The sequence below is a fragment of the Candoia aspera genome, chromosome 2 (assembly GCF_035149785.1).
Source record: "Candoia aspera isolate rCanAsp1 chromosome 2, rCanAsp1.hap2, whole genome shotgun sequence".
In the NCBI taxonomy this organism is placed as follows: Eukaryota; Metazoa; Chordata; class Lepidosauria; order Squamata; family Boidae; genus Candoia; species Candoia aspera.
The window spans coordinates 188,559,050-188,586,594 of NC_086154.1; the positions used below are offsets into that span (position 1 = coordinate 188,559,050).

General features: G+C 34.9%; 1 protein-coding gene across 10 annotated transcripts in view; it reads left to right on the plus strand.

Moving 5' to 3' along the window:
* NFIB (nuclear factor I B) overlaps positions 1 to 27,545 on the plus strand; it is a 234,456-nt gene that overhangs the window by 143,190 nt on the left and 63,721 nt on the right. For 9 of the 10 annotated variants that reach the window (XM_063295050.1, XM_063295049.1, XM_063295048.1 and 6 more), the window contains exons 4-8: positions 5,236 to 5,304; positions 7,323 to 7,443; positions 8,244 to 8,362; positions 22,443 to 22,568; positions 24,771 to 24,949. In XM_063295050.1, coding sequence (XP_063151120.1) covers positions 5,236 to 5,304; positions 7,323 to 7,443; positions 8,244 to 8,362; positions 22,443 to 22,568; positions 24,771 to 24,949 — 614 coding nt within the window. Of the gene's footprint in view, positions 1 to 5,235; positions 5,305 to 7,322; positions 7,444 to 8,243; positions 8,363 to 12,821; positions 13,417 to 22,442; positions 22,569 to 24,770; positions 24,950 to 27,545 lie in introns of those variants that run through there. The other variant, XM_063295053.1, reaches the window with a different exon arrangement.

A 27,545-nucleotide genomic window follows, 5' to 3' on the forward strand; every position in this document is an offset into this window, starting at 1 on the left:
ATACAAAGAAGAATGACTTCTGACTTCCTTTTACAACAGAAATAAATATAAAGTTACATTAAACTCTTACTCTAAGCTTACAACGTAACTTTCATTTTTTCTATTATCTACTATTATTTCTAATCTTTAAATCCATGTATCATGATTTCATTTTTTTTCTATTTCATGCAAAAAGTGCAGAAGGGGCTTCCAGTCAACATTAAAATTGATCGATGTCTGTTATATAATCAAACCTGTCAATTTTGTCATCTCAGCCAGCTCCATCAACTTCACCATCCATTCTTCCATTGTAGATAATGGAACCTTCTAACCAATCTTATTGGATAACTCTAGATCCCAGTACTTTGAGAGAAGGAGAAATATTTCTTCCTATCCACCTCCCCCATATTGTGCATGATTTTATACATACTGAACATGTCCCACCTCAGGAATCTGTTTTCTAAGCTAGATCTGTCTTTTCTTGTGAGGAATGTTTGAACCTCCTAATCACTTTAGTTGCCCTCTTCTGTATTTTTTCCAGTTCTGTTATATCCTTTTTCAAATGTAGTAAACAGCGCTGCACGCAGTTCTCCAAATGTGGACATACCACAGTTTTGAATGTTCGCATTTTCATCTTCAATCCATTTCCTAAAGAACATTAGCATAGAATTTCCCTTTTTCACAGCTGGTGGACACTCAGTTGACATCTTCATTGAGCTATCCTTTATGATACCAAGATCTTTTTCCTGGGTAGTTACAGTCAGCTGAGAGTTCATTAGTGTAAATGTGAAGCTGGGGGTTTTGCCTCAGTATTCACCATTTACATTTATTTGAAGTGAACTGCATTTGCTATTTGATACCATCCAATTTAAAGACAGCATTCTAAAATTCTTCACATTTTTAGTTTTCATCGTGTTGAGTAGTTTGATATCATCCTCGAATTTGTCCACCTCATGCTTATCTTAAATCAAGATCATTTATGAGCAAATTAGAAAAGGCTAGTCTTAACACATCCTGGAGGGATTTCATATCTTACTTACTTCCATTGAGAAAATTGTTCATATATGCCTACTTTTTGTTTTCTGCTTTTTTAACCAGTTAAGAATCCATAAAATGTCAGGTTCTCTTATCCAGTGCTACTGAGTCTTATCCAGTGCTACTGAGGGTTGTTTTTAAAGGCTTCTTGAAAAACTAAATATACATGTTGACAGGGTCCATTCCCATGCCTCCTAACATTTTCAAAAAAACTCTAGAAGGTTGGCAAAGCAAGAGTTAATTTTGTAGAATCCATGAATATCTTCTTTCAGCAAGGTTTGATCTTCTATATGTTGGTTATTTTTATTTAATTACATTTTCCACCAATTTGCCCGGAACCAATGTCCAGTTGTTCAGAATTAACATTAAACTGATTGACCTATAATTCTCTGAATCTCCCCTGCCTCTTTTTCAAATTGGTGTCACACTAGTTGACTTTCAGTCCTTTCTTTTGGGTCCAATGTGAGAGATGTGTCATATTTTTGCAAGGAGTTCAGCAATCTCACATTTGACTTATTAAAGATCTCTCAGATGGGTGCCATCAGAATCTCCTGCTTCTGTGTTGTATAGTTTCTCCAGATGTCCTCTTTTACCTCAGTTGACTTCATTTCTGATTTACTCCCTGAGAAAAATACATGTCCTATATTAGGTATTTGACCAATATGTTCTGTTCCAAAGGCAGATTTGGTTTTTCTACAATTTCTGAATCCTCTTTGAGCATCTCTTTCCTTCCCTTGTCATCCAAAGGCCCTATTGCTTCCCTGAGTTAGTTTTCTTTTTCAAATATATTTTAAAAAGTTTTTTTCTGTTTCTCTTAATTTTTTTTTACCATATGGCTCTCAAGGTTTTTTTTTTTTTTACATTTCTTATTGTCACCTTACGCTTTTTCTGTTCTTTCTTCATATTAGAACAGGCTTTCAGTTTCCTAAAGGAAGAGCCTTCTTCCTGGACATAACTAGAAATTCATACTGGGCTGTTCCTGGACTTGGTTGACCTTTTCTTCCATTGTTTCATGCTTTGTGGATTCAAATAATCTTCAAGCATTATTGGAGAAATTTAGCAACCTTGACGTTTCCTTTTGTTTTTTTCCCTAGACCCTTTATTTCTACTTTCTGGCACTTTGACTCTGGGGTGCACACTGGTTTCATAGACAGTTTCCTTCAAAATTATCATTATATTTCCTGTCATATTATTTCTACTGTAAGGGGATTGGCTTTTGGTTTTCATACTTCTGTGATCCAAAGCATATGCAAGACTTAACAGTTTATATCCACAATATTGAGATCTTCTCATACAGAAACTTATTCAGTAACCTTAATACCTTTTCCACTGAAGTGTTATCAGCTCCTACTGTTAAGATTCCCTTCATTCCATGATAGTAGTAGTCTCATTAGTTACTTTCTGAGAGTATTGTTTTTTTGTAAACACCCCCCCCAAGTCTATTTTAAGTACTGTTTTCTTTCCATATTGCAAATGCTTTCATGCTTTTCCTTCCAACCTCTGTGGATTCACTATTTTGTATATCTGCTACTTCAGACACTACATCACACACAGCTGAATAATACTTTCAAGTACTTAAAGATTTCTGCTTCTCCATATTCCCCTGCAATCTTCTAATTTCTGATCTTGACAATAAAATTGATCCTTGTCTATTAGGAAGAGATCACCTAACCCAGCTATTTCAGAACACTTGAGCTGTTCTCCTAAGTACTCTCCTGGAGCTCATACATTTCTTCCAAAAGGATTTTGATCCATCCTGAGCATTCTATCTCACTGCTGTGTTTTTGTCACTTCTTTAGTTCTGTAGAAGCCAAATTTGGAGACAGGCTCTGGTATTAAATGCAAACATGCAAGCTAGAGCAAATCTGAGTTCAGACTGAATGGTCCTTCAGGACAAGAATCTACAGTAGGCAGGTTCAGTAGGCAGAATGTGTAAAGGAACCAATTTTTTCAGTGTCTGGGGAAACAAAGAAGGGTTGAGTAACTTGAGTAATATACTCAAGTATATTGAGTAATGACAGTGCTGTGCAATTTCAGGGATGCAACCCTATTTCTGCAGGAGGGAAAGAGTTACAAAACCCAGAATTAGCATTTACTTCTAAATCATAGTAATTCAGTATTTTTGTAATTGAATTATACTGTATGTCAAGCCACTGATGATTTAAGTATCTTTAAGTATTTATACAAAAATAAATAAATAAGTAACATGCATGGACATAGTTGTATTTATATAGTTCAAATGAAAGTTGCTTAATATGTTAACGACAGCTTTGCAAATGCTAGACAATGAAAGGTAAGTATTTCACTGATAAACTATTTTTACAGAAGATACTGCAGTGACTATGTATTCTCTTTCTTAGTCTCTTATATTATGTATTCAAGATTTGGAGTTGTAATTTGGTACATAATCAGATGGGAAAAATCAGGTTTTTTAACCATTACTTTGCACTTTTTAATGCAAGTATGGCCATCAGGTACTTCTATTCACAGAGTATGTTATGACAACTTGCTCCAAACCTGTCTCTTTAAAGATGGGTGCACAGAGGACTTGGGTCTTTGCCCAGTCTTATAATTGTAGTATTAAAGTAGGGGTTTTCACACCTCCTAAAAAAAGAAGAATGCAATTAACCTCTCCTAGTTCTTTGCTGTATAGATACAGAGGCATCTTACTTGATTGACCCTCTGATTATAATAAATTATATTGTTCAGATTTTTTTCAGGAAGATGCTTTTTCTCTGGTAGCGTTTAAAGTTAGAAATGGTAATAATTAGTGAGTTATATTATTCTTTATGACACTACCTGTAGAATAAAATGAGGCTTTAGTCAGCAACACTGTATTATAGATTTAAATACTGAAGTATCTGACCATTTGGAGTAGTGTATGTATGCTTTTCATGTAGATATTTTAGCAGGAACATTGTCTTCCTTATCTTTTATTGTGTCCACACCAGCTCACAGCAGACTGTAAATAGTGCCTTTTATTATCACAAGATGGAAGTCAAGTATATAGCCACAGCAGGTTTATTAACTAGTCTATATCACTAAATTCTTTCCGTGAAAGAACAAATTGTGTTAAGTTTCTATCTTAAAAATACCTTTGGAACCCAGCTTGTACTACAGAATAGAATGTTTGGAATTATATATGAAATGCCAACTATTTAATATTGCATTATTGTAATTTAAACTTTATACTTTTATTTAATACTTTAAATAGGACTTTACATCTTTTGCATGTTTCATAGCTAAGTTTGTTCTCAGTATTGCTCTTTTAAGAAGAGTGGTTTAGGCTTCAACCCTAAACATGCCTATACATGATTAAGCAATGCTGAACTCACCAAATAAAAATGAATAAGATTGTTCTGTAGAGCCATTTTATTTTCCAGACTATATAATGTGTAAAATCTATGTGAAAGGTAGACACTTCTTTTTTCACTGCATGGAAAGGTGCCTGAAGGAAAGAAAGATTATAAATTAACTTACACTGCTAGAAGAAACAAAGTGCTACTTTCTTAATGGTGAATAAAGTATTTTCTTTTTCTTCTGTGATTCTTCAAACTGTAGTAGAAGAAGTTAACTGCAGAACCAGGCATTTCCTACTATTCTTGCCCTTTACTAAATCCTCTACTCAAAAACACAGTTTTGCTTTCTTATAGCTGTTGCTAGAACAGAGGAATTTTATGATAAAAGAGCTTATTCTTTCAGTCTCCTCTTTCTTAGTTGATGCTCTTCTTACCTTTTGCCTCGGGAGCTTCTAAGGAGAAAAGAAAAACAAGTGAAATCTGTGACACAGTGTGATGTTTTGCTTCACACTTTCTTCAGTTTGAGCACTTTAATACAATTAATCATAAAGGAATTTCATTGGGACAAGAATGATGATACAAATGTGAATTGTAATTGAACACATTCAAAGTCTGTATCATGGAATGACATACCAGTCAGAATATATCTGATGTTCCATTGTTCAGTTTTCTGATCTCATCTCCCATCCATTTAGATGGGTACAGTCTTTCAAAATTGTACATAAAACTACAAAGCAATTGTATAGTATTTATTTGAAATAACATATGGTTATAGAAAGTGCCATAATAATGGCTACATTTTGACAATTCACGTTAATAGAATTTGAGTGAAGAATTCAACTATGAATGGGCTGTTTAGAGAAAAGATTGGATTTGATCTTCCAAATGGACTAATTGCTATTTTATTTTTTTTTCATTCCAGTGTATCTTGAGGATAGTTTTGTAAAATCTGGAGTCTTTAATGTATCTGAACTTGTGCGGGTGTCTAGAAGTAAGTCTCCTTTTTGTTTTCTGAAGTTATGTTTTATTTTTGGATGTGTATTACATTTGTACATGTATGTGTCCCTACATGATCCTTTCCAGTGTTGATTCTTTATGATAGTGTACACAGTTGTATAACTGACAGTACTGGTAGTCCTCGCTTACCAACCACTTGTTCAGCGACCATTTGAGGTTACGACAGTGCTGAAAAAGGAGACTTATCACTAATCCTCAAAGTTGCAGCCATTGCAGCATCCCTGCAGTCATGTGATTGCAATTTGTGTGTTTGGCAACTAGCACATATGTACAACAGTCGCAGCATCCCACAGTCATGTGATCACCATTTGCAACCTTCACAGCTGGCTTCTGACTTGTAAAGTCAATGGGGAAGCCAGCAGGAAGTTGCAAGTTGCGGTCACATGATGGCACGCTTAACAACCTGCAGTGATTTCGTTCATGACCACACTGGAACTGACTTCATAAGTCGGCACAATTACATGACATTTCACTTAACTGACCTTGCTGCTTAGCAACGGAGTTGCCAGTCCCAATTGCGGTTGGTAAGTGAGGACTACTGTAATGTAGTTAATTTTTCAGCACTTGTATAAGCATCCATAGGTGGTAATTGTCTAACCTATTATGATTTATCATATCTATCCATCTTCAAGGTATCTATTGAAATCAATATCCGAATTAATTTGTTTTTTTTTTGTAAGACAATTACAATCTACAGATAATTAACTGGTAGTATGTTCTGTTAAACTCGTTGGGGCTTACTTCTGTTTAATCATACCCAAGACTGTAATATTAAGCGTTCAGAATACATTGAAACTCTTTCCAGATGTGTAGTAGTTTTGAGCCCTTTAATGTTGCAAGTTAATTGCATATAAAGTAATGTAAGGTACATCTGTTAGTGACATGAAAATAAAACACACAGCTTGGAATATAGTAAGATTATAAATGGAAAATAAATAATGTTAAAGGTTTATTTTCAAAAGGCGTTTCTCACAAAACAAACATTTGAAATCTATTCATTATTGCCTATAGAATATGCAACTATTTTGACTGGATATGTGTGAGAATTAAAGAACGCACAGAACTAGTCAATAGGGCTGTGCAAAGCTTCAAAGGGGTGCTTTACTGTGCAAACCTTTGAGTGAAGCAGTCCCTCAAAGCAATTTTACAAAGCAACGTGTCCTCTTGCATTTAGGAATGGTCTCCAAAACTCACACTATGAGGGAGGGCCTTCTCTGACAGCATAGGTTGAGCTCATTCTGGACATCTTTGGCATGAAATGAACACTGTCTCACAGTGTGTGCCAGAAGCATCCTGCCTGAGGCACTCTTAGCACAAACTGGGTTGCTCCAGAATCACTGCAAGCTATCACACAGTCTGTGCCAGAGCTATTCTTCTGGTGCCTGGTGCCTCCTCCAGATCATTTGCCAAAGAATTTTGGCAAATAGTTGAAAGAGGCCAGCCATGTGGAAACTCTCAGTTCATACCACTGTTTGCCGATTGGAAGTAAGTTGAAAGAGGCCAGCAACACAAAGGGCCAAAAGACCTTCTTTGAGGAATATTGGGAGCAGATTGAGAAGAACCTTCTACAGCGCTAGCTGAAATAAGACTCCCATCAGCCTTCTTCCATAATACTGGCATGAAGCAATTTAAGGGGAATAGGAAGCAAATCAGATTCCCTCCACAGCCCAGATTACCTTGTTAAAACAAACCTATGTTGCTTTGCATAGGTCTGTGAGTCAATTATGCCTTTGTCTAGCATTGTCTTCTCCAACATACTTCCCCTATGATTTATTGGACTGCAGGACATGTTATCCATCTTGGCCTTGCATGCTGAGATGGGAGGGAAGGCTTGTCTCATGTCCCTAAATAGTACCAATTTTGTCTTTCAATTGTACAAGGACAAATAATTTAGTCATAGTTTTCATTACATAAAAGTGAATTTGTTTTGATTTTGGATTATATTAATATGGCTGTTAGAGAATATGCATGACTTTAAGCTATGTTCTTTAGCACCTATAACCCAGGGAGCTGGAGTAAACTTCCCCATTGGAGAACTTCCAGGTCAACCATATTATCATGACATGAACTCAAGTGTTAACTTACAGCGCTCACTATCCTCTCCACCAACCAGGTGAGTCTATTATAAAAAGTCCGTGGTTGTGTAATATTTTAAATGATTTTTCTTTGCAGCTTTTTAGTAAAATGGTTATGCATTTGTCTAACAACTTAGTCTGAGTTTGGGGGGAGAGAGGGGTAGTTGGTTCTTGATGGAATAAAAAGGTAAGTTGATAGATACTGATCAACATTTCTCAATAAATAATTTCAAATGATAGTTTTTGTAATGAAAATGATTATGGTTTGTAGTTAACTGGAGATCAGAGTCTTTGCTACTCCATGAAAGAATGAAAATGTTGAGAGAAAGCCTGTAGTTCCCAGGCAAGGGAGTTAATATCCACAGAGATAGGTGCCTCAGTCCATTATCTGTTGACTCAGAAAGGCAGGGAAGAGACTTAGAATTTAAACTCTGTGGCACAGACCTACATACAGGCTTTTATTCCTGTGTACTTTAATAGGCATATCTTCTGTATATGTATGGCTTCATTTTTGACTGCAGTAATGGAATTAATCTGGCTGTGCTGGGTATGTGAGCCTTCTGCAGAGAAGCCAGTTCCTGAAGAAAGGGTTAGAATGTGAAAAGCCAAGATGTCTTGCTGTGCCTGTTGAAGCCAAACTGCACTCCTAATCTAAAAAAACGTCACTAGTGTATTAATAAGAGAAAAATGTGTACAGTACATATAATTTTAAGCTTGTGTAAAATGTGAGTGTGTCTACCAAGTGTAGTTTTGGGCTTGGTGTGTCTGAAAAGGATTGTACTTTAAAATATGGACATAAAAGCTGTTTAAACAAGCTATTATTTCTATATATTTACAGTAAGAGACCCAAAACTATATCCATAGATGAGAATATGGAACCAAGCCCAACAGGAGACTTTTATCCTTCCCCAAATTCACCAGCTGCTGGTAGTAGGACATGGCATGAAAGAGATCAAGGTGAGTAAACCCATATTACATAAAAGTGAATTCTCAGTTCATTCTGTGTCTACTCAGAAGTAAGCTCTATTGAAATCAAACTAGATAGATGGATAGATAGGCATGATCTTAGAGCTCTTATTTATATAATTTCTTTGTAAATTATGAATATATGGTAGATTAGAATGGACAAGAAAAATTTAAATCTTTTGAGGTTATAATACTTCCTTAGAATTATATTATGTTCAGTAGTAATTTAATAATCTCATCCTCATTATTGTAAAGTTGCATTTTGTATTTATCAAGCACACAAATCCCTTTTTCAAAGCCATGGTACACATTTAGAGTCACAAGAAGTATTTAATAATTGATTTACTGGCAGGCAAAATGTAGGGACACAATTAGCAGAATCTAGAAAGATTAGAAAATGATTTAATAAATTATTGGACTTTTCACAGATACTCTGAAAGAGAGGGTGACATGTTTTTTTTTTTTTCTGGCCATGTTTCTATGCATTTAATAGCCTCACATGAAAATATTTATTTCTATCAATCTGTTCATATGCACTTTGTGTGAAATAAAATCTGAAATATAAATGAGTAATACCCTGTTTTAGAATATTTTAATTTGTTCAGCCATGGACAGCATTTCACGGCAATATTAATTTGAAGACAAAATTAAGCATATGTAGTGAACGGAAATTCACAAGACTTCCTTTATTTTATAGTATTGCTTAGTATTTTAAAGCTCTGTGATGTGTTACAGAAAATTCCAAATATTTACTAAAATATGTTTTATCTGATACAAATATTGCATTTTTTAAAAGTTAGAATTAACGGTTTTCAGGAGTTTCTTCCCTTCCTCTCATTTATATCTACAATCACTTACCTATTCCCCAGCTATAACTGATGCCACCATTTCTAATTTATACTTCAACATAATTAAGCCAATTTCATATATTGGTCATAAATTTCTTCCTAATTTCTTCCTAATACAACATTCAAAGGCTCACGATGCTATATAAAGTTCTTAGTTTTTCCCTGATACCTATATATCTTAATCCCTTTGTACTGTAGTTGTCGTCTCCCCTTTTCTTTTTCTGTTCTTTGAACAGAACTCTTAAAGCAACTTTTTGAGTCCTTTTTCTCTTTTTTCCAAAATATAAATGTGAAAATATTTTTTTTCATTTTGTGATTAACAAAAATGAAAATTTGCAGTATATACTTATGAATTTGATACCAAAAAGCTTGCAACATGTATTTATTTGTATTTTTCAATATAAAGTAAATCCGCCAAATAATTGGCTTGTTGTGTTTGTTTTCTAAAAGTGTCATCTGTGTGTTGGCGTTCTTGTTATTATGAATATTTTTTTGGAGTTCAGATAGTACAAGAAATGAGATGAAGAATATTGCTTAAATTGCGCATTACTTACCTGTTTCTACTCCATTGCTCTTGCCCTGTATAGAAATGATTGTCTTTACCAAGAACCATCACAGATATTTATAGGAAGAATTGAGAAAGCAATTTCCATATTCAAGGTTAAAAGCAATGCTACAGTCACATTTGTACAATCACTTCTATACATGGTGTGAGAACAGGAAGGAAGTAGGTAAGCACAAAGCCTGCTCCTGATGTGTAAGGAAGGGGACATGACATCTATACAGATTTTCCATTTTTGTTGTCAGAGTCTAATTGTCAAAATTGAATGTGCTTATAGATTAAAAGTTCCTCGTTTGTGGTGGTCTCTGCATAGTTCTAGTTGTGGAGTGTAGAGTTCTGTGGTGCTTAAGCTTTGGTAACCTTCAGTTAAGATGAAAAATGTGTCTGAGTGTATTCATGGACATGAATAGGGCATTAAAGGGTTAAATTGTTTCAAATACAGACTTAATTTGATTTTTCAGAATTTTAGTTCTTCTAGTTTGCCTTTTTTACAGTTTAGCCTTTCTGATTGATATTTAATATTAGTTTATAAATAATATGTTCTCTTAAGGTGGGATTAGTTTATTTTCTATATCATTACTATGCTTTGTGCATGGTCATTGAATTTATTCCTTTTTTGTTATCTATGTTCAGTTTCAGTGATATTTTTCATGCCACTTTAACTTTCTTAGATCAAAATGCATATTATTCCATTGATGTGCTTCAATAACAAGTACATCCTTCATTGTCAATTAGTCTGCCAGAGTAGTGTATCCTGACTGCATTGACACATGTCTTTCTAGCTGTTTTAAAATGAAAATAACTTGGGCCAGAAAGCATGGGTTGTCTATCAGAGTAATTATTCTGTTACTGGAGTAGTTTTTTCTGGTCTTCTGAATTTAAGAGGCCAATGCCTTTGCGCCATGATTAGATACATTTGAGGCTTCATTTTGTGGGAACTTCAGCACAAATAATGACTTTGGTGTTCCGAGTTGGTAAGTACTAAGAGACCTGGTGCAATTTGTCCTAGAATCATCACATCTCCAGGGGATCTTCTTACTAGTTACATATCTTTTCAGCTTCTCAGTTTGAGTTACTGAACATTATGGAGGCTTTGGTTTTGCTTTCCTCTAATCTCAGATATAAGGGTAGGAAGAAGCTGCACTTACGAAGGGTCTCCATGCGAGAGGATTTGGTGTCATCACAAAGGAAAAAGAAGAAACTCTGTTGACTAAATTGCTGCTTTCATAAATTTCTGAGGCTAGTGGCAGAAGATGAGTTATTGTTAGCCTCAGTTCCCTTCATGCAGTGCCATAAAAGTATGGTCATGCAATAATGGTAGACACAGCTTTTCTAAAAGGTTCCTGAAACTCAGCTGCACCTGAGATCTTTGCTCCACAAATATGAATTTGCAGAACCACAGTTATTGGTAAGTAGTTATTTTTTTAACAACAACAAAAAAGATGACAGTTCTGTTGTCAGCTTAAAAAGGGGGGCATTGTGTGGATTTTAAACGGTACATATTAAGAGTTTCATCTTCGAGGAAGTGAAAGTTATCCTAAATATCAGGTTCTGAGTTCCAGTCCTTAAGAAGTCAGAATACTACTGTTTATGTGCAAGAGAAATATCAACATATTTGGGAGCCTGAAGGTTTGTAAAACTATGTAAAAAGCAAGGTTAGGGAGAAATAAAATTAAACTGAAGATTCCAGAGCATTGTAATGAAGATTGAGCATATTCATTGACCATTGAAATTTGACTGACTGATTAGTGGAGGCAAAAGAGTATCTTCAAAACAGCAGCACTTTGCCCCACAATATTCTGTTGTATTTCCTGCTTGTTTAACTTAGAGTCATAGATAGCAAGTTGGTAGATCTTTTTAAACATGCTATTATATACATAAATTACTTGCTCACTGAATTAGCTAATTTGGAAACTAATTTGAAATTATGTATGGAAATGGATGACTAAGGGCATAAGATTAAATCACATTCTTGGTATATACATTTATCTGAACTGTTCAAAAATTACTCTAGGTAATTTGCAGTTGATTTTAGTTGGTAGAGATTGTGCATATCCCTGATAGTTTTAGATTTTAGAAGGGAAACTTCATACAGAACAAGAATCTTACACTAATAATCTGATCCTAAAATAATTGAGATTATTGGACCAATAGAATATCAGGTCATCCTATAATGGCATCAGGGTCTGTCCTGGCTTGCCAGTTAAAATCACTTGGCACTTAAGTGAAAATGTAGCTCTCCATTCTACTTTGCTTAGAGAGTTAATTCTGATACTTTTCCTTCTAAATAAAGATACTTACCAAAACAAAGGAACCAACAGATTTAGCATGCACAAATAATTTTTATATAATAGTATTTTTAAAAATACTGCTTAACTCATATGATCCTTGGTCTTATATGGATCACAGCCTATGGTCTTACACAGCCTTTATTTAACATTACTCAGAAACGTGAAGTGATAATGAAAAGGAACAGACAGGTATACTTCATATTAGTCCTCAAAATAGAGTTCTTTTCATCCTTATCCAAGTTCATATAATAATAAAATTAAAATTGATATTAATTTATATGATTATAGAATCCGGCCAGTGTTCTGTATAAGTAATACTATTTATAAAGGATCCTTCTTTGAAAATTAAATAATTTAAAACATGAAACAGCTGCACACATTGCTATGCTGGGGTTTTGTGAAAAGAACTGACGTGTTTTTTTTTTTAAAGAAGCTCTGGATTTTTTTTTTTAAAGAACAGCAAACTTAATTGGTCTCTTGGGAAACAGAAAGCCTTTATCTTGCATATTTCGTCAGTAGTTTAAACTTTTCATAATTTTTGAATTTAGAGAAATATATTTGACCCAGAGTAGAAAAGAATGATGAGATGCTTTACGTCATGTACTGTAACTGTAATATTTTAACGCTGCATATCCTAAAGCATTTTAATACTGTTCGAGTATTAAATTAAAGCATTTTAATACTGTTAGAGTATTAATGTTTGGAATTGTACATTAGTGTGTACAATTAAATAAATTTTAATTTTACAGTTTCTTCATCATGTTCAGTTTCCTATGATTCTCCTGCATTCAACAGCAACAAATCATTACAACCACAGCTTACCATTAAAACAGAAGCTCTTGGATCTTCTTCTCCTGTTCTTCACCTACCCTCTGCTGGGCCTCCTTGTGATGAGGAACAAGTATCCTCTCCTGGATATCCTTCTGGACCTTTGCCATCTTTTGCTATTTCCCCATCTTCTGGACTTGCTTTTTCTGGAATTCCTTTAATTGCAGGGCCCTCTCCTGATGGGTCTTTTCTCATTAGACCTTCTTCACATGGTTTCTCTAAAATGGATATATTAATTTCTGAGCTAAGAGAATTAAAAGAGGAGGTAGGTAGTGCTGTTCAGGAACTAAAAAACATAACTGATCAGCTGGGCCACTTGCTTGCCTACACAGAACAGAACTCAAAAGTAATTCCTAAGGCACCTACTGAGGGTTGAGCTATATCATGGGAAAACACCCTCCATCTGGATTATTTTATTGAATACTACTTAACTATGTTACTCTGTGTTCATTTCTTTCAAAAGCATGACCAAAAGATTATCTTAAAAGAATTATATATCTATATTCTGCTAGCAAATCATTTGTCTTGTTGTAAATATTTAATATTTCATAGCAAATAAATGTATACATGCCTTATATGTCAGTTTTTGTGTTTTTATTTAACGTATATTTAGAAACAAACTGTTTCCTCCAAAACTGGTTGTTTATTTTCCTCTTAATACATCAATATTCCTAAAATAAGAATTGTTTCTAACTTCCTGTTAGAAAGTGTGTTTCAGAGGAAAGCTGCTGTGGTTTGTTTATCTGATACTTATCTTCTCAGAGGTTTGAACTGTAATATTAAAAGTATTTCAGTGGGAACATTGAACAGGTTATAGAATTTCACTGAAGTTAATACCATATTCCCAGTTGTTTTGGAGCACTAGAATTCTTGTGAAAGGCAGTTTTTATTGACTTAGTGGTCAGGGACCAGGGCTACTAAATTCTGAATGATTGAAATCTCAGATTAAGCTGTTTGATTTAAAGAAGCATTAAGATGGTATTGGAACTGGAATTGTGGGTGGAAAAAAATATTAATGTAATGCATTTAATATGTATAAAATAAATGCCTAATTTTCTTTCTGAGGGCCATTATTGGCAGTTGGAAAATTATACTTAAGTTGAATTAAGTTGAAGAGATGTTAAAAGGAAACATAAGTTTTTAAAAAACAGTGAGCTGTCAGATCATCAGTTGGATAAGCCTGGTAGAAGGAAAGAGGTCATTTTCATCTCTTTTCCACCTCTCCACTATTTTAGAGATTCTGGTAGACCTCTGGAGCAGTTTTTCAGGAATGCAAGGATTCTGAGGCAAAAAGGTGATTTGATAAATGTCCTGTTGAAGTCCTTTGGTGGAGAATATAACTTCTACCAGTTACAGTTAACTAAGTGCTTTTGGCTTCACGGTGAAAAGCAGCAGTCTTATATTAAATCAAACTATTGATCTATTTAAGTAGCATGAAGTTGTGTGCTTCAGTGTTTTAAGCAAAGATTTTTTCCCCCCAGCTCTGTTTAATGGCTACCAAATTCGATGTTAGGTAGGAGATCTGTGATCTCTATTTTCTGTGCTTTGCAGTATTTTTCTAACTGTCTTGTAGATATATTTTTTCTTCTGAAACTAATAGCTTTTTCTGGGGAAGAATGCTATAGGATTTGGTCTCATGCTCAGTATCAACTTTGTTATTAAAACTTGGATTGCAGATATGGAGAGAATGCTTATCAGATTTGCAGATGATGAAAAATTGAGTGGATAGTTAATAGTCTAGAACAGTGTTTCTTCCACTTTTTTCTCTCAGGACCCCTTCCCATTTTTAAAAATTATGGAGGGCCCCAAAAGAGCTTTTGCTTGGATGGGTTATGTTTATTGATATTTACCATATTAAAAATTTAAATTGATGCATTTGCTGCCACTGCTACTTCCACTTCTTGTGATTGCTTGATGGGGTTTTAATACTGAATTATTTTTCAACATAGGCTGACAAATAATTTTGGTTTCATGGACTCTGAGAGGGTCTTGGGGGACCCCCAGGGGTCCTAGGACCACACTTTAAAAAACATTGGTCTAGAAGACAGAAACAGAAAAAAAATCAAAGTGTTCTTGACAGGTTAGAAAAAATGGGATGAAGCTTAGTTTCTAAATCACAGGAAGTAATACTTTTATTCCCTTCTGCCCTAAAACTCCACTTCAGATAGGTGTTCAGTTTTCAATATCACATTTTAAAAACAGTTCAGGCAATCTGGAATAGGGCAAAGAGATAATCAGATAAAAATTAAGTATTATAGGGAGACAAATGAAAGGACTGTATTTGGCTATCCTTCAAAAAAAGACTGATGGTAATTTGAAGAGGTGTCACAAAAACAAAGGCTAGGATATTTTTCTCTGTAGTCTCAGACTTCAGGACACAGCATAATGGTTTTAAGTTATAAAAAGGCAGTTGAATATGAGAGTAGTACAACTATGGAACTAAGTTGCAGTATTTTTATTTTGCAATTTTTTTTTGCCTACTTCGCAGAAGTGACTCTGAGTGGCATACAAGATTTAAAAACCCAACAATTAAAAATAACCTAAGATAAATGCTAAAATCCCATCCACAACAGAGGTTGCCTAACATGGCCTGAACATCTAATGAGATAGTGGAGTCCTTTTTGCTGTATGTGTTCCAGCAGGAACCGGAGAGCTGTTTGTCAAGCATGATTTAAGTTGGATGCTTTGGTCTACATGGACCCTTCTATGATTTTGTAATTTGTATTACCGCCCAGAGTCCCTCTTTTGGGGGAGATGGGCGGTAATAAAATTTGAATAGTAAATAAATAAATAATTTAGAAGAACGGAAGAAAAATGTTTTCCTTGATCGAGAAAACACGGTGTGAGGTTATTAGTTTCAAGAAAATGATGTTGGTTATGAATTTCCCAAATCAAATCTGGTTAATCGGAAGGATTTAACTGCTAATTTAATCTTGCATTTATGCATATAAAATGTTTGTTGTCAGTGAGATACAGCCTCTCATACCAAGTTTGTTGCCCAATTATGGAATTTGTCCTGTTTTATAATACTTGCTTTTTCACAAACATGGACTTACTACAAAATAAACAGTGTTGTTTCTTACCATTTAGGACAGTTTAGCAAATACTTACTATTCCCAAGAGGCAAGTACAGAAATAGAAATAATGCTGATACGTTATTAGAATTATCAGATTGAAAATGAAGGAGATCTGGGATCAAATCTCATCTTGTTCAAGAGGTTCATTGAATAATACTAGGCTAGCCACCAGATCTCAGCCTAAACTATCTCAAAGGGTTGTGGGAAAGATAAAACTATGGAGAAGGAAACCATGCTGCCTTGAACTCCTTAGACAAAATTTGGGATATGAGTATAAATACTCCTGTAAGATATAATGGCATTTCATGCTTCGGTTCTGTCCATCTTGTTAATGTGAGTATAATTGCACTAAAATTTGCATTAACATTGAATTGTTTTTGTTTTTGTTTACTCATGTTCTTTAAGCATCAGGAACTATAACTTTTTGAAGTTGTGAACCCAGTTTAGTATTTATACAAGCAGTGTTTTTATTGATTCTGTTGTTTTCTCTATATTTGTAAATGTAAGATTTTTCTATAAATAGAATTATTCATGTAATAGCGGCTATACAAACATTGTAGCCACAGTCCAAAATAGAAATAGACTTGTGAACCTCAATGATACAAAACACATCTTTAAACCCACTGATTTCACTGAGCTTAAATCATGTAACTGATTTTTAATCTTTGCTTAAAAGTGGTGATTTGTAAGGCATGGTTCTTCAGTGCATCTTTGTGGTTTTTCTGTGCATAAGTAGATTGCATTGCATTCAGTAAAGGATCACACCAATTCTTCATACACAACAATATATTTTCCAGTAGCAAGCATAACATTTTTGGCTTTTGGAGTTAAATTTCATCATTAAAACCAAGGTTTTTCATTTTGTTATTAAAGTTCAGCCTCAGTTAGAAAAATATTCTGAAGGAATTTTTCTAAATGATGTAATCCAAAAGATGGTTATGACGTGTAGAAACCCAATAGTGTTTACTAGGATTTCGTGATCTGATCTCATTCTGGGAGAGCATGAGGATTCTAGTAAGCTACATATACAATGGGAAGGCATTTATAAAGCATATTTATCTTTACCTTTGTTTTTTGTTTTACAGATTATTGGAAAAGTGATCTTAATTACAACATGCAGAATCAGGGGCTAGAACAAAGGTCCATGTTTATATGGGCTCCAGAGAACAGTGTTAGATCTGTATGAACTATGAGCAGTGGTCAACTTTCTTATCTCTTTCCCTCCATAATGATAGCTTGAAAAGCTATGTGTATGAAATAAAAGATAGGTCTATATTCAGGGTCAGTTTGGATCTTAGCCTGTTCCCTAGTTTTGGCAAAGTGTAACTTCTTGACTTTGCATCCATTGTGCAAATGGGGATGTTCTTATTCAGATACGTTCTGCTTATGGTTTTTTGAGTATAAATGGCATTGCTTGCAATGCTCTAAACCAAGTATGAAAGGCAAGACTGCTGTGATTAAATGGAGATGGATTTGGGATTTAAGCTGGTGAAGTAGATGCAAAACTATTCTGCATCTGTGCTGCTATCCCTTTGTGATTCCCCTGTAACTTCATAGGAAAATGAACATGTTGTGTTGCTGTCGGTGAAAGCTAAGCAGGTGTCCAGTGCGGGCAGGTGGATCCTTGAGCTTTGCCTCACTTACATGTTGACTCGAGTTTAGTTCCTTTAGCAGGTGGCTTGCTGATTGGGGTGCCATGTGACATTTACCAAGGGAGTTCCTTGGATGACAGTCTGCTCATAGAGAGGCAGAGGGTCTTGCCTTTTGATGAGGAAATTGCTGAAACTCATGTCTCATTAGTGTTTCCTAAGGTTCTTGGGAAGCAAACAACAGTTTAATTAAAGTCTGACGTAAACACATTTCTGCACATTTTCCCTGCAGCATTTTTTCACATTAGAATTGATCAAAATAGTTGCCTTGGGCTAACTTGAACAGATATACATCTGGAGCGCCATGTGTGCAAGCTGCCGTTGAGTGAGCTACATACGCTACGCTTCATAGCAACTTTCTTGTTTGCCTTACTTTGTAGGTGCAATTACCTCATTGGGAGATGAATTGATCTAACTTTTTCCAATTTGTTTAGGCCTTTATCTCTCTGACATGCTAGTGATTTCAAATTTATAACATAGTGCAATCTAGACATGCATATTCTTTACCTTTTTCGTATTATGCAGTAATAACCTGCAGCATTTAATTTATCCAAGCGTCTGTTTAATTTCCTCTGAAACTTTTTTCAGGAATGTATTCAGATATTATTGTCTCCATTATATTACTGTAATATACATGCACAGTGTTGGTATCAGAGCCATGATTTACAGAATGACAGCAGATTTTTCTGTACTACAGAACACATGGTACAGTTTTAGCTCAGCCTTCCTCAGTCTGAGAACTTTTAACTCCCAAAATTATCAGCAGTGGTGAAGATGGATGGGGTGTTCTCAACATTGTACTTTTCACATTTGGGGGGGTGGGCTGTAGAAGGCTATTTAAACCAAAATCAGACAACTCTCTAATGCTAACATTGATTTCTCTTACTGCATCTGTCATTTTGATCCACAACTAACAGAATCCGTTCCATTACTGATGTAAACGGCTTTGTTGCAGTTTGCAATTAGGGCTCTGCAAAACATTTAAAAAGACGCTTCGCAAAGCACATTGGTGTGAATGATGCACCCCTCTTTTTGAAGCATTAGAACAGCTGTGTCCTTCGGGAGGCTGGGACAGCTGCTTCGAAAGCTGTCCCCTATTGTCTTTGCATATATGTGCATCCAAAGACAATGCTTCCATTGGGGCTGCCAGTGAAGGAAGTTGTGCCGAGCCTCCTAACATACGCCACTGCTTCAATACATCAAGAAGGGGTGCTTTGCTAACATGCTTAGCCATGTACCCTTTTCAAATACACGGCTCTGTTTGTGATACCTCATGATTGTTACTCCATTATGAATAGACGGTTTCATCATTTTGATCCTAACTGCTGCAACATATTTTGTTGATGTGATAAACTAAAATATGTGAGGCACTTTAAGTTTCTTTGTTAAAAATGCGTCACATATACAGACACATGTGCTCACATGCATAATCAGTAGAGAGTACGTAATCCATTTCTCGTGTGTCACTTCTAAAACACTTCAGTATTTTACTTCCACAATTTCCTGCTTCCCTCACCCAAGCAATTATTTATTTAAGTCTATTATTTTCCCAAGACAATAAAGCTCATTGAAAACTATTCATTTTACCTTTTAAAGAAACAAATGACTCTCACTAGGTTTAGCTGCAATGACTGACAAGGATGTGTGTCTGAAAACAACACTTCTTTAATTATGAACATCTATTCATCATTAACATGCAAAACAATTTTGTATCTTTGCTTTCAGTTCTTATTTTAAAGGTTGTTTACTGATGGGACGTTATGAATGAAAGTATGTAGTAGTGGTGGTGGTAGTAACGGAGCAGTTTTGTCAAGGCAGTCTTTCATACAAATCTTATTCCCCTTTAACTTCTTTGATTAGAGAAAAGGCACTATCTACATTTATTGATGACTGGAAACCTCTTACGGACTTTTTGCGTAAAAATGAAAAAAATGAACTTGTGATTTATGGCTTTGATGATTAGACAGGATAGATGATAGAAAAAAGAGTATTATGATGTACCTTTAGAGAGGTTAAATTATAACTGTACTTATAACTGCTGTGAAAAAATATTGGAAGCAACTTCTTTGTATCTTTTTTCTTTTCTATTTTTCTTCAACTTTTTTTCTTTTCTTGCACTTTTTGCTTTCTCCCTCCCTCCCTCCCTCTCTTCCTTCCTTTATATTAGTTTGTATTAGTTCTTACCTTCTTTTTTAAAAGTCGCAATAACCATCATATTAAAAAAAATCTTAACTCCCTTGTTGGCTGGCTGTCCAATAATTAGTAACTTCTGTACTGTTTATTTCCCTTTTTCATTTGGAGAACTTTATTTTACATGCTTCTTTCTTTCCTGAAATTATATTATACAAGTTCTGTGGTGGTTGGTTTGCACCTAGATGTACAAGGCAGTACTAGAGTCTGAAGCTTGTAGTCCGAGCTATGCCCTTCTTCACTTTCTTTCTGCAGTGCATTAATTTTTTTTAACAGAAGGCAACTGGTGAAGCTGAGAAAAAAATGGTTACTAAGCTTCCTGTTCAAAATGTCAATGTGCTGCTATTTAAATTGGAAGAAGCAAACCCTGTGAACTCTTTTTGGGCTCAGAGCACACAGCAGGAGCAAGTTCATTGATTTTGAGAGCTTTTCATCTTCAAGGTGGGAATTTGGATGTGTTGTGCCTATCAAAAGCCACAACAACCTCTTAGTACTTTAATCTCAGCCTACGTTTTTAGTGACCTCACACTCACAGTCAAGAAAGAATCATTATATGAAAAGCAAATAGTTAAATCTTTTCAAGTGGCTTCTTATAAAATCAGGTTTTAAGAAAATGAGAAAGCTATTTGTTTGTAATATAAGTAATATATTCAATTTGTTTAGTATGAGGTGGGGGGGTTGGTCCCTTTGTGACAGTCTCAGCTACATGGACAAGTTCTTGGAGTTTTCCTGCAACATGTCTCAGAAATAGTGTGTCATTGCCTTCTTCCTAGGGCTGAAAGACAGTGTAACTGGCCCAAGGTCACCCAGCTGGCTTCCATGCTTACGGCAGATCTAGAACCCAAATTTCCCCACTCCTAGGACAGCATCTTAACCACTGGACCAAATTGGCTCTCAGGAGGGAATATATTTCAGTGAGGCAATTCCATTAACTTTAGAGGACCTGAGAGAGAGAGAGAAAGAGGGAGAGAGACTTGACTGACGCAGCTAGCATGCTTCATAGATGAGTAGAGAACTAAATACATATACCCCATGTTCTGAAGTCCTGTACTCTACTTGTTAATTTAATTCTTTTTTTAAAAAAAATCACATCAAAGGAAATTAGTTTGGAGAAATTGCTTTATTTATATCTTTTATAATTTTTTATCACTTAAACAACTTTCCAGTAATGAATGGCTAAGTAGTCTTTGTAAGAGTGATGGAATTGCTTCTTAGTAATTTGCTTCATATTTCTACTTTTTCTGCGGGATTTGTAGATCTTCTCAAGTGGTTTTTGGCAAACCTCAGAATAATCCTGTTGTAAGTCATCTAGAGTTGCTATTGTGAAATGAGTGACTATGTAAATAAATTCAGTCATTCAATCAATCAATCTTAAATATGAAACAGCCTTCAATCACAGAAGCTTCTGCTTAAGACAGGAAGTGCAGTAAGCCAAGAAGAACTGAAAACTACAATGCTAAGATTCCAGGAATCACTATTCGAAACTTGTAAAAATAGAACCTTTACTTCTGAAAGTCCTCTCCATAGACATCTTTCTTTTCTCTCTCTCCTTAAAAATGAGGGAGGTCTGGAATCAAAATCAGCATTATTGGGAAAAAAATGGTACAATTATTATTACAAACAATTGCAGGACAGTCCAGTTAAATATTATTTCTTGGCACCTTCTTGTCTAGTCAGTCAGGAGTGGGAAGGATCTGTAGATCAGACTATGTCAAGATGATATGTCTATCTTTTCCTCCATATCTCAATAGGGAGACGATTAAAAGCGTTTGCTGAGACCGAGCTGCAAGGTGTTTGTCCCTGCTTTCACTAATATTCATTGAACTATCTCCTCTGTCTCTATTTCAGTCATGTGTCCTATCTTGTGTATATCTAGTGCAGTGTTTCTCAACCTTGTCAACTTTAAGATGTGTAGACTTCAACTCCCAGAATTCCCCAGCCAGCATGTTGGCTAGGGAATTCTGGGAGTTGAAGTCCACACATCTTAAAGTTGACAAGGTTGAGAAACACTGATCTGTCCTAACAACCAGATCTAGCGTAATCTTCATACATATACTTTCATGCCTTCTTAAATATTCCTACTCAACTCCAGCTCTTTCTTTAATGCTATCCAGTCTATATAACAGTGTGATATTAAACACGTTCTCAAGAATTTTTTCAACTTGACATGTCAACTGAACTTACACTGACTGTATATAAAATTTGTAGGATCATGTGTGAGGGAGAGGAAAATTATACTACCTTTTGTGAAATGCGGTTAATTACTGTATAAAAGAGTAGCTGTTGCTAATAGCGGAATTGCTGATGTAGATACGGGTTTGCTAGGACTCTTATTTGTCTCTGTGTGTATGACTTCATCATGTAAATATGAGGTGTGTAATTTTTATATGTAACCCCATAAGAGGTATGGTGATAACATCTGTGTTTTAGAATTTTGCTTGATGGTTATTAAAGAAAACCTGTAATGGTTGATCTAGAGGAATACGTACCCTTTTCTGTTTTCTAATGCAGTGCATTTTAGTCACTAAACAGGAACTGTTATTGCTAAAGGAGCATAAACAATTATCTAGAATCATGATGTGTGATGTTGGGGTTAATGTACCTGTTATGTTGTGTGCCGTTGCAGATATGTCTTCTCCTACAATGAAGAAACCTGAAAAGCCTTTGTTTAGCACTACATCTCCCCAGGATTCTTCGCCAAGACTGACTTTCCAGCATCATCATCCAGGAATCCCAGGAGTTGCACACAGTGGTAAGGAAACAAAAGTGATAGAAAATGTCTCAATGTTTATCTAATACTTTCAAAATGCAAAAATGCAAGCAAGTTCTATAAAGTTAATGTTAATTCATCACTTAGCATAAAATTATATAGGATATCCTACAAGCTTGGGGCTTGGAAAATTTCTCTTGCTTCAGCTGGAATATACTTCTTTAGCTGATGTAAATAATCTCACATTTTGGAGAGACATTTATTCTATCGCATCCAGAGGAGGTTTATTTAGATCATGAGATGCATAATCTCGAACAGGACAATCCTTTCAATTATGTATTGATACGGAGATAGATAAATCACTATTATATGTGTACTCAGATTGCCATACTATGCATTATCAGTACATTATTGTTCTCTTCATTTTAAGGGAAACACTATATTTGTGATCTTAGTCTTCTAACATATTTTTAAAAGCTTTCTGGATAGAAGAAAGACCTGTCTTTGACATTAGAAGTGTGTACAAAGTAAACAAAATTATGTTTTGAGCTCAGAACAGAACAACTCACTTGGCTTTTTTTTTTTGAATAACTCAAGCACAATTTTGCATTTGGCAACTATCTAAAATTCCCTGATAGTTTGCATTATATTTTTATCATAGTGATTATAAAGTCTGTAGGCAGCCTACAACTAAACTGTGACCGTAACCCAACTTTTTTAATTTAATGTTGAATGCCATATCAGCAAGACAGCTTATTTATTGGTTTGTTTGTTTGTTTGTTTGTTTGGTACATTTTTATAGTACATGTATGTTACTTCTTGGTCTTTTGATTGAGCCAAAGTCTTTTGGCCAATGAAGCTCATCATTTCCATTGTGAAAGAGGATATCCTCCAGCACAGTCGTTTAGGTATTGGATTAGAGCTGGAGAGACCTGGTTCTAGCCCTCTCTTAACCCACTCACTGGGGGTTTTGGGCCAGTCACTCACTCTCTTGCCCCAACTTTCCTCATGGATTTATTGTTGTGGAGATAAAATTTAGGAGAGACTTTCACATAGATTACCTTCAGCTCTGAAAGAAAAGGTAGGTTATGAAAGTAGCTTAGCTAAGCAAAAAAGTAGATGAAATTTGAACATAAAAATACATTTTATTCAATGCAATTCTGCATTGGCCTGAATTTCATTTGAGATGAGCCTTATAAGGCAGAATTTTTATTTAGAGTGTGTTGCTTTCAGGCCTGGGTCAGAGTCATCCCTGTCCTAAGGAATGATAGAGACAAAATGGCTTGTACAGTAAGCTGGAAGCAGTCTAGATACCATTCAGATCATACCAGAGAAGTATATTAGTAATGAAGGGATAATTTGTATATGTTTGTATAGCTATAACTATATATTTATTTTCCCTGCAATAATACCAATATCATAACATTTATTCTTTTTTTTCTCCCCATCTCTTGTTTATGTTTTTTTATCACACAACAAACCTTTTTCACTATATAAATGGAATGTGATTAGTAATTGAATTACAATATAACTTCCATGTCTGAGGTAATAACTCTGCAATAACAAGATATTCTGTATATTCCTTTTATTGCTGAGGACATTACTGTGTTTTTAGATTTAGCATACAATCTCATGGTAGAGAAATGCAAGGAAAAAAAACCTGTATAGGATGTGATACTCTTTTTGTTCACAGAGATGCTGCTATTGGGTGAGAGATTTTCCCAGGCCCCTAAGTTGAACATTCATTAGCATTTCCACAATGGGTTGCTAATTATTCATGGTGTTATTGCTTGGTAATTATTCCTCACCCCCCCACACACACACATTAGCTAGGATATAGCAGAAAGCATTGTTGGATCATTTGCTGATTCTTAGGACTCTTATCTTTTTCTCTTACACCCAATAAAAATGTTCTTTAGTTTTAATTTAATTGATTTGCCTTAGTTTTAGATCATACTTGGTAACTAAAATACATTTTCTGAAATGCAGTGTTTTCTATATGCAGAAGTATGCACAATAAAGTAAAATGGCTACACTTGTCTTAGGGAAAAACAGCTGTCTTTATCTCATGGGAAGTTTAGGGTATGGTGGACTAGTGGTTAAAAATGTTGTATATTGAACATGGGAGGATGGAAAGAAAATAAATTATTTCATATTTGATTTAGATTTTTCTTTACTGTCTTACGTGCTGAGTTTTATTATAAACAAAGATCCTAAATAACTTGTATTTTTCTTTCTCTCTAGTCATCTCAACTAGAACTCCACCTCCACCTTCACCATTGCCATTTCCACCACAAGCTATTCTGCCTCCTGCCCCATCTAGCTATTTCTCTCATCCAACTATCCGATATCCTCCTCACCTGAATCCTCAGGATACTTTGAAGAATTATTCTTATGACCCGTCCAGTCCACAAACAAGCCAGGTACTGTAACAGCCACTAATATATGAATAGTCTTGGGATAAATAGGAAAGCTGTTTCCAGTAACACGTTTTAGATTGGATGCTTGCCTTTGTTTTGCCCATACTGAATATTGTAACATAATAAGTTTTTTAAAACTTCAGCATTTGTGACCAAATAAAAGGTGGATGGCTACTTGTGGCCATATTCAAGCCACTAGTGCTTTGTGGCTCATCAGCTGATACTGGAATGACACATAGATGAGCATAATTCTTTTTGCACGCATAGCTCTTTTCTGGAAATTCTAAAGAATACATGGGCGAATCAGAACAAGCTAGGGTTTCTTTTTCTTATCTGGGAACTAGTTTACTTTTCTGAATCTCTGCTTTCTATATCTGATGAAGGAAGCTGGTTGTACACGTACCTTTTCCTACTTTCTTTTCTAAAGTCTGCTAGACCTTCCTTTGTATAGCCATTTATGGCAGTTACTGTATGAAATAAGTCTGAAGTGCTTAATTCAGGGAGAAGTGAAGAATGTGCTAATGTAAACACACACACAAAAAGCATGCTAGCCTATTTATAGGTTTGCTATTTACATAAAGCCTTTTGAATTGCATACTGCTTTTCAGTATTCTGAGTATATTTGGCCAATTTTTGAAGTGGTGGGGAAAGATAGTAGTGAATAAAAAAACGTATTAGTGTATTAAAATTTGAAGATGAAGTTGGTTTTGACAAGAACAGTTGCGCATGGGTATATTTCAGTTTAGACCTGTTTTTAGCATAGTAATGAATACAGTTTTTTTTTAAACAGAGAAGTGATTTATGAAAGACTTGGTTACAATTGCCTTTTTACGATATTGTTCGCATGTTGCACATATGAACTGTGTAATATCTGAAGTATGAGTCTCATATACACTTCATTACAGAGTTTTTCTGGTTTTTCTGTCTCTTATGTAGAACCTCCTGCCAAAATCCTTTGTATGTGTTTGTAATATTTCAGTTGAAGTTCAAGAAGATTTTGACTGATACAGTGAAGCATCTAGTTTCTAACCTGCTACATCATCAGTACTAAATTCCAAGATACTAAATGTATCTTCGAATCTAAGATACAAAGTGCTGTCAGAATCTTAATTAAAACTCTGTTACTGTTATTGCTGCTGTTAAGACACAGATGGGTTCAAAGTTCATAGGAGTTTATTTTAATTAGTACAAAATTTCCATGAATAATAAAGTCTAATTAAGATACCAATTAGAAGCCCTTAATGTTAATTCATTGTGGAAAATCTGATTTTTATTGTTGGATCTTATTCTAAAGTGAGGTCTTAACTAGACATTATTATATGAAAATGCAATTTAAAGTCCATCTTCTACTATTGTACATTTATTTAGGGACTGCTACATACATTTCAGATTAATATATAATTTTTAAATTTGGTCACATTAGTAAATCCACAATATTTATTAAGAGTTTCAAAAAAATCAGTTTGGTAATAGCTTTTGTATCTTTTTCTGTCATGCTGATTGCATCATTAATACTGGAAAACATAATTAGTAAAGGATAATTTCCAAATATTACTTTGATTTGAGAAGAAGTTTCTCCGGTTAAAGTTATTATGTGGTCATAATTTTGTTAACATTTAATTTAAATCATAGAATGGCAGACTCTGGACTTCTTAAACTGAAGTATGAATTTTAGGTTCTTCTTTGCAGTTTCTGTGATTCACACATTGCGTTTGGTGCTACATGCATCTTTATGTGAAAGTTTCTAAAGTTCAACATTTGCAGGAACCTCTCCAATTGAGAATGCACACTCAATGCACACTCAATGCATACTCAAAGGATGCTGCTCCCATGGTTGATTATCCAATGAGAGAATCTAGGAATTTTGGTGCTTTGTTTTTTGCTAGCTTTAATTCTCTTCTGTTACTGCTTGTATCGGTTCTTCAACTGTGGGATTTTTCTTTTTGCTCTAGCACAGTTTGCAAAGATACTATGTTTACCTGGCACTCTTGTACTACATCACTTGATGTTTCATGTGTTGCATATAAAGAGCTTTTGAAGCTGTAATAATCGTTGGATAATGGGAAGAAAGTAAACTCTCCTGAATAATGCCAAGTCTTGATTGCTAAAAAAAGGTATTTTTATTTATTAAGTAAAATTCCCCCTACTGACCACCAGCTGCACCCATCTAGGTGTTTGGAGAAGATACTGAAATCTTCAGTCCCTTCTGTTTACTCCATAAATGTTTGTACTCAGGCCAGTAATTTCCATATGAAGGAAATCTATAGTTGCCTAGAGGCCTATAGTGAGCCCTAATATTGTGAAAATAGTTCCCTGTTCCTTTAAATTTTCATAAAATAGGACTTTGGGTGAATTACATAACTATACACAGCTATACTTTAATATATCATAGCATTAGTTTGGAATTACATTCTGCAAGATTGACATCAGAATGTAAATTCATTGGTATACAGTGATGCCAAGGTTTTAACCAGTAGTAGTACAAAAATTTCCTTTTTCAAAAAGAATAGAGCAAGTACAGTGAATTGTTCTATACAATTGCAGTTTGAACCAAACTAACATGCATTCCATTTAAACACATGATGATCATAATTTCCAA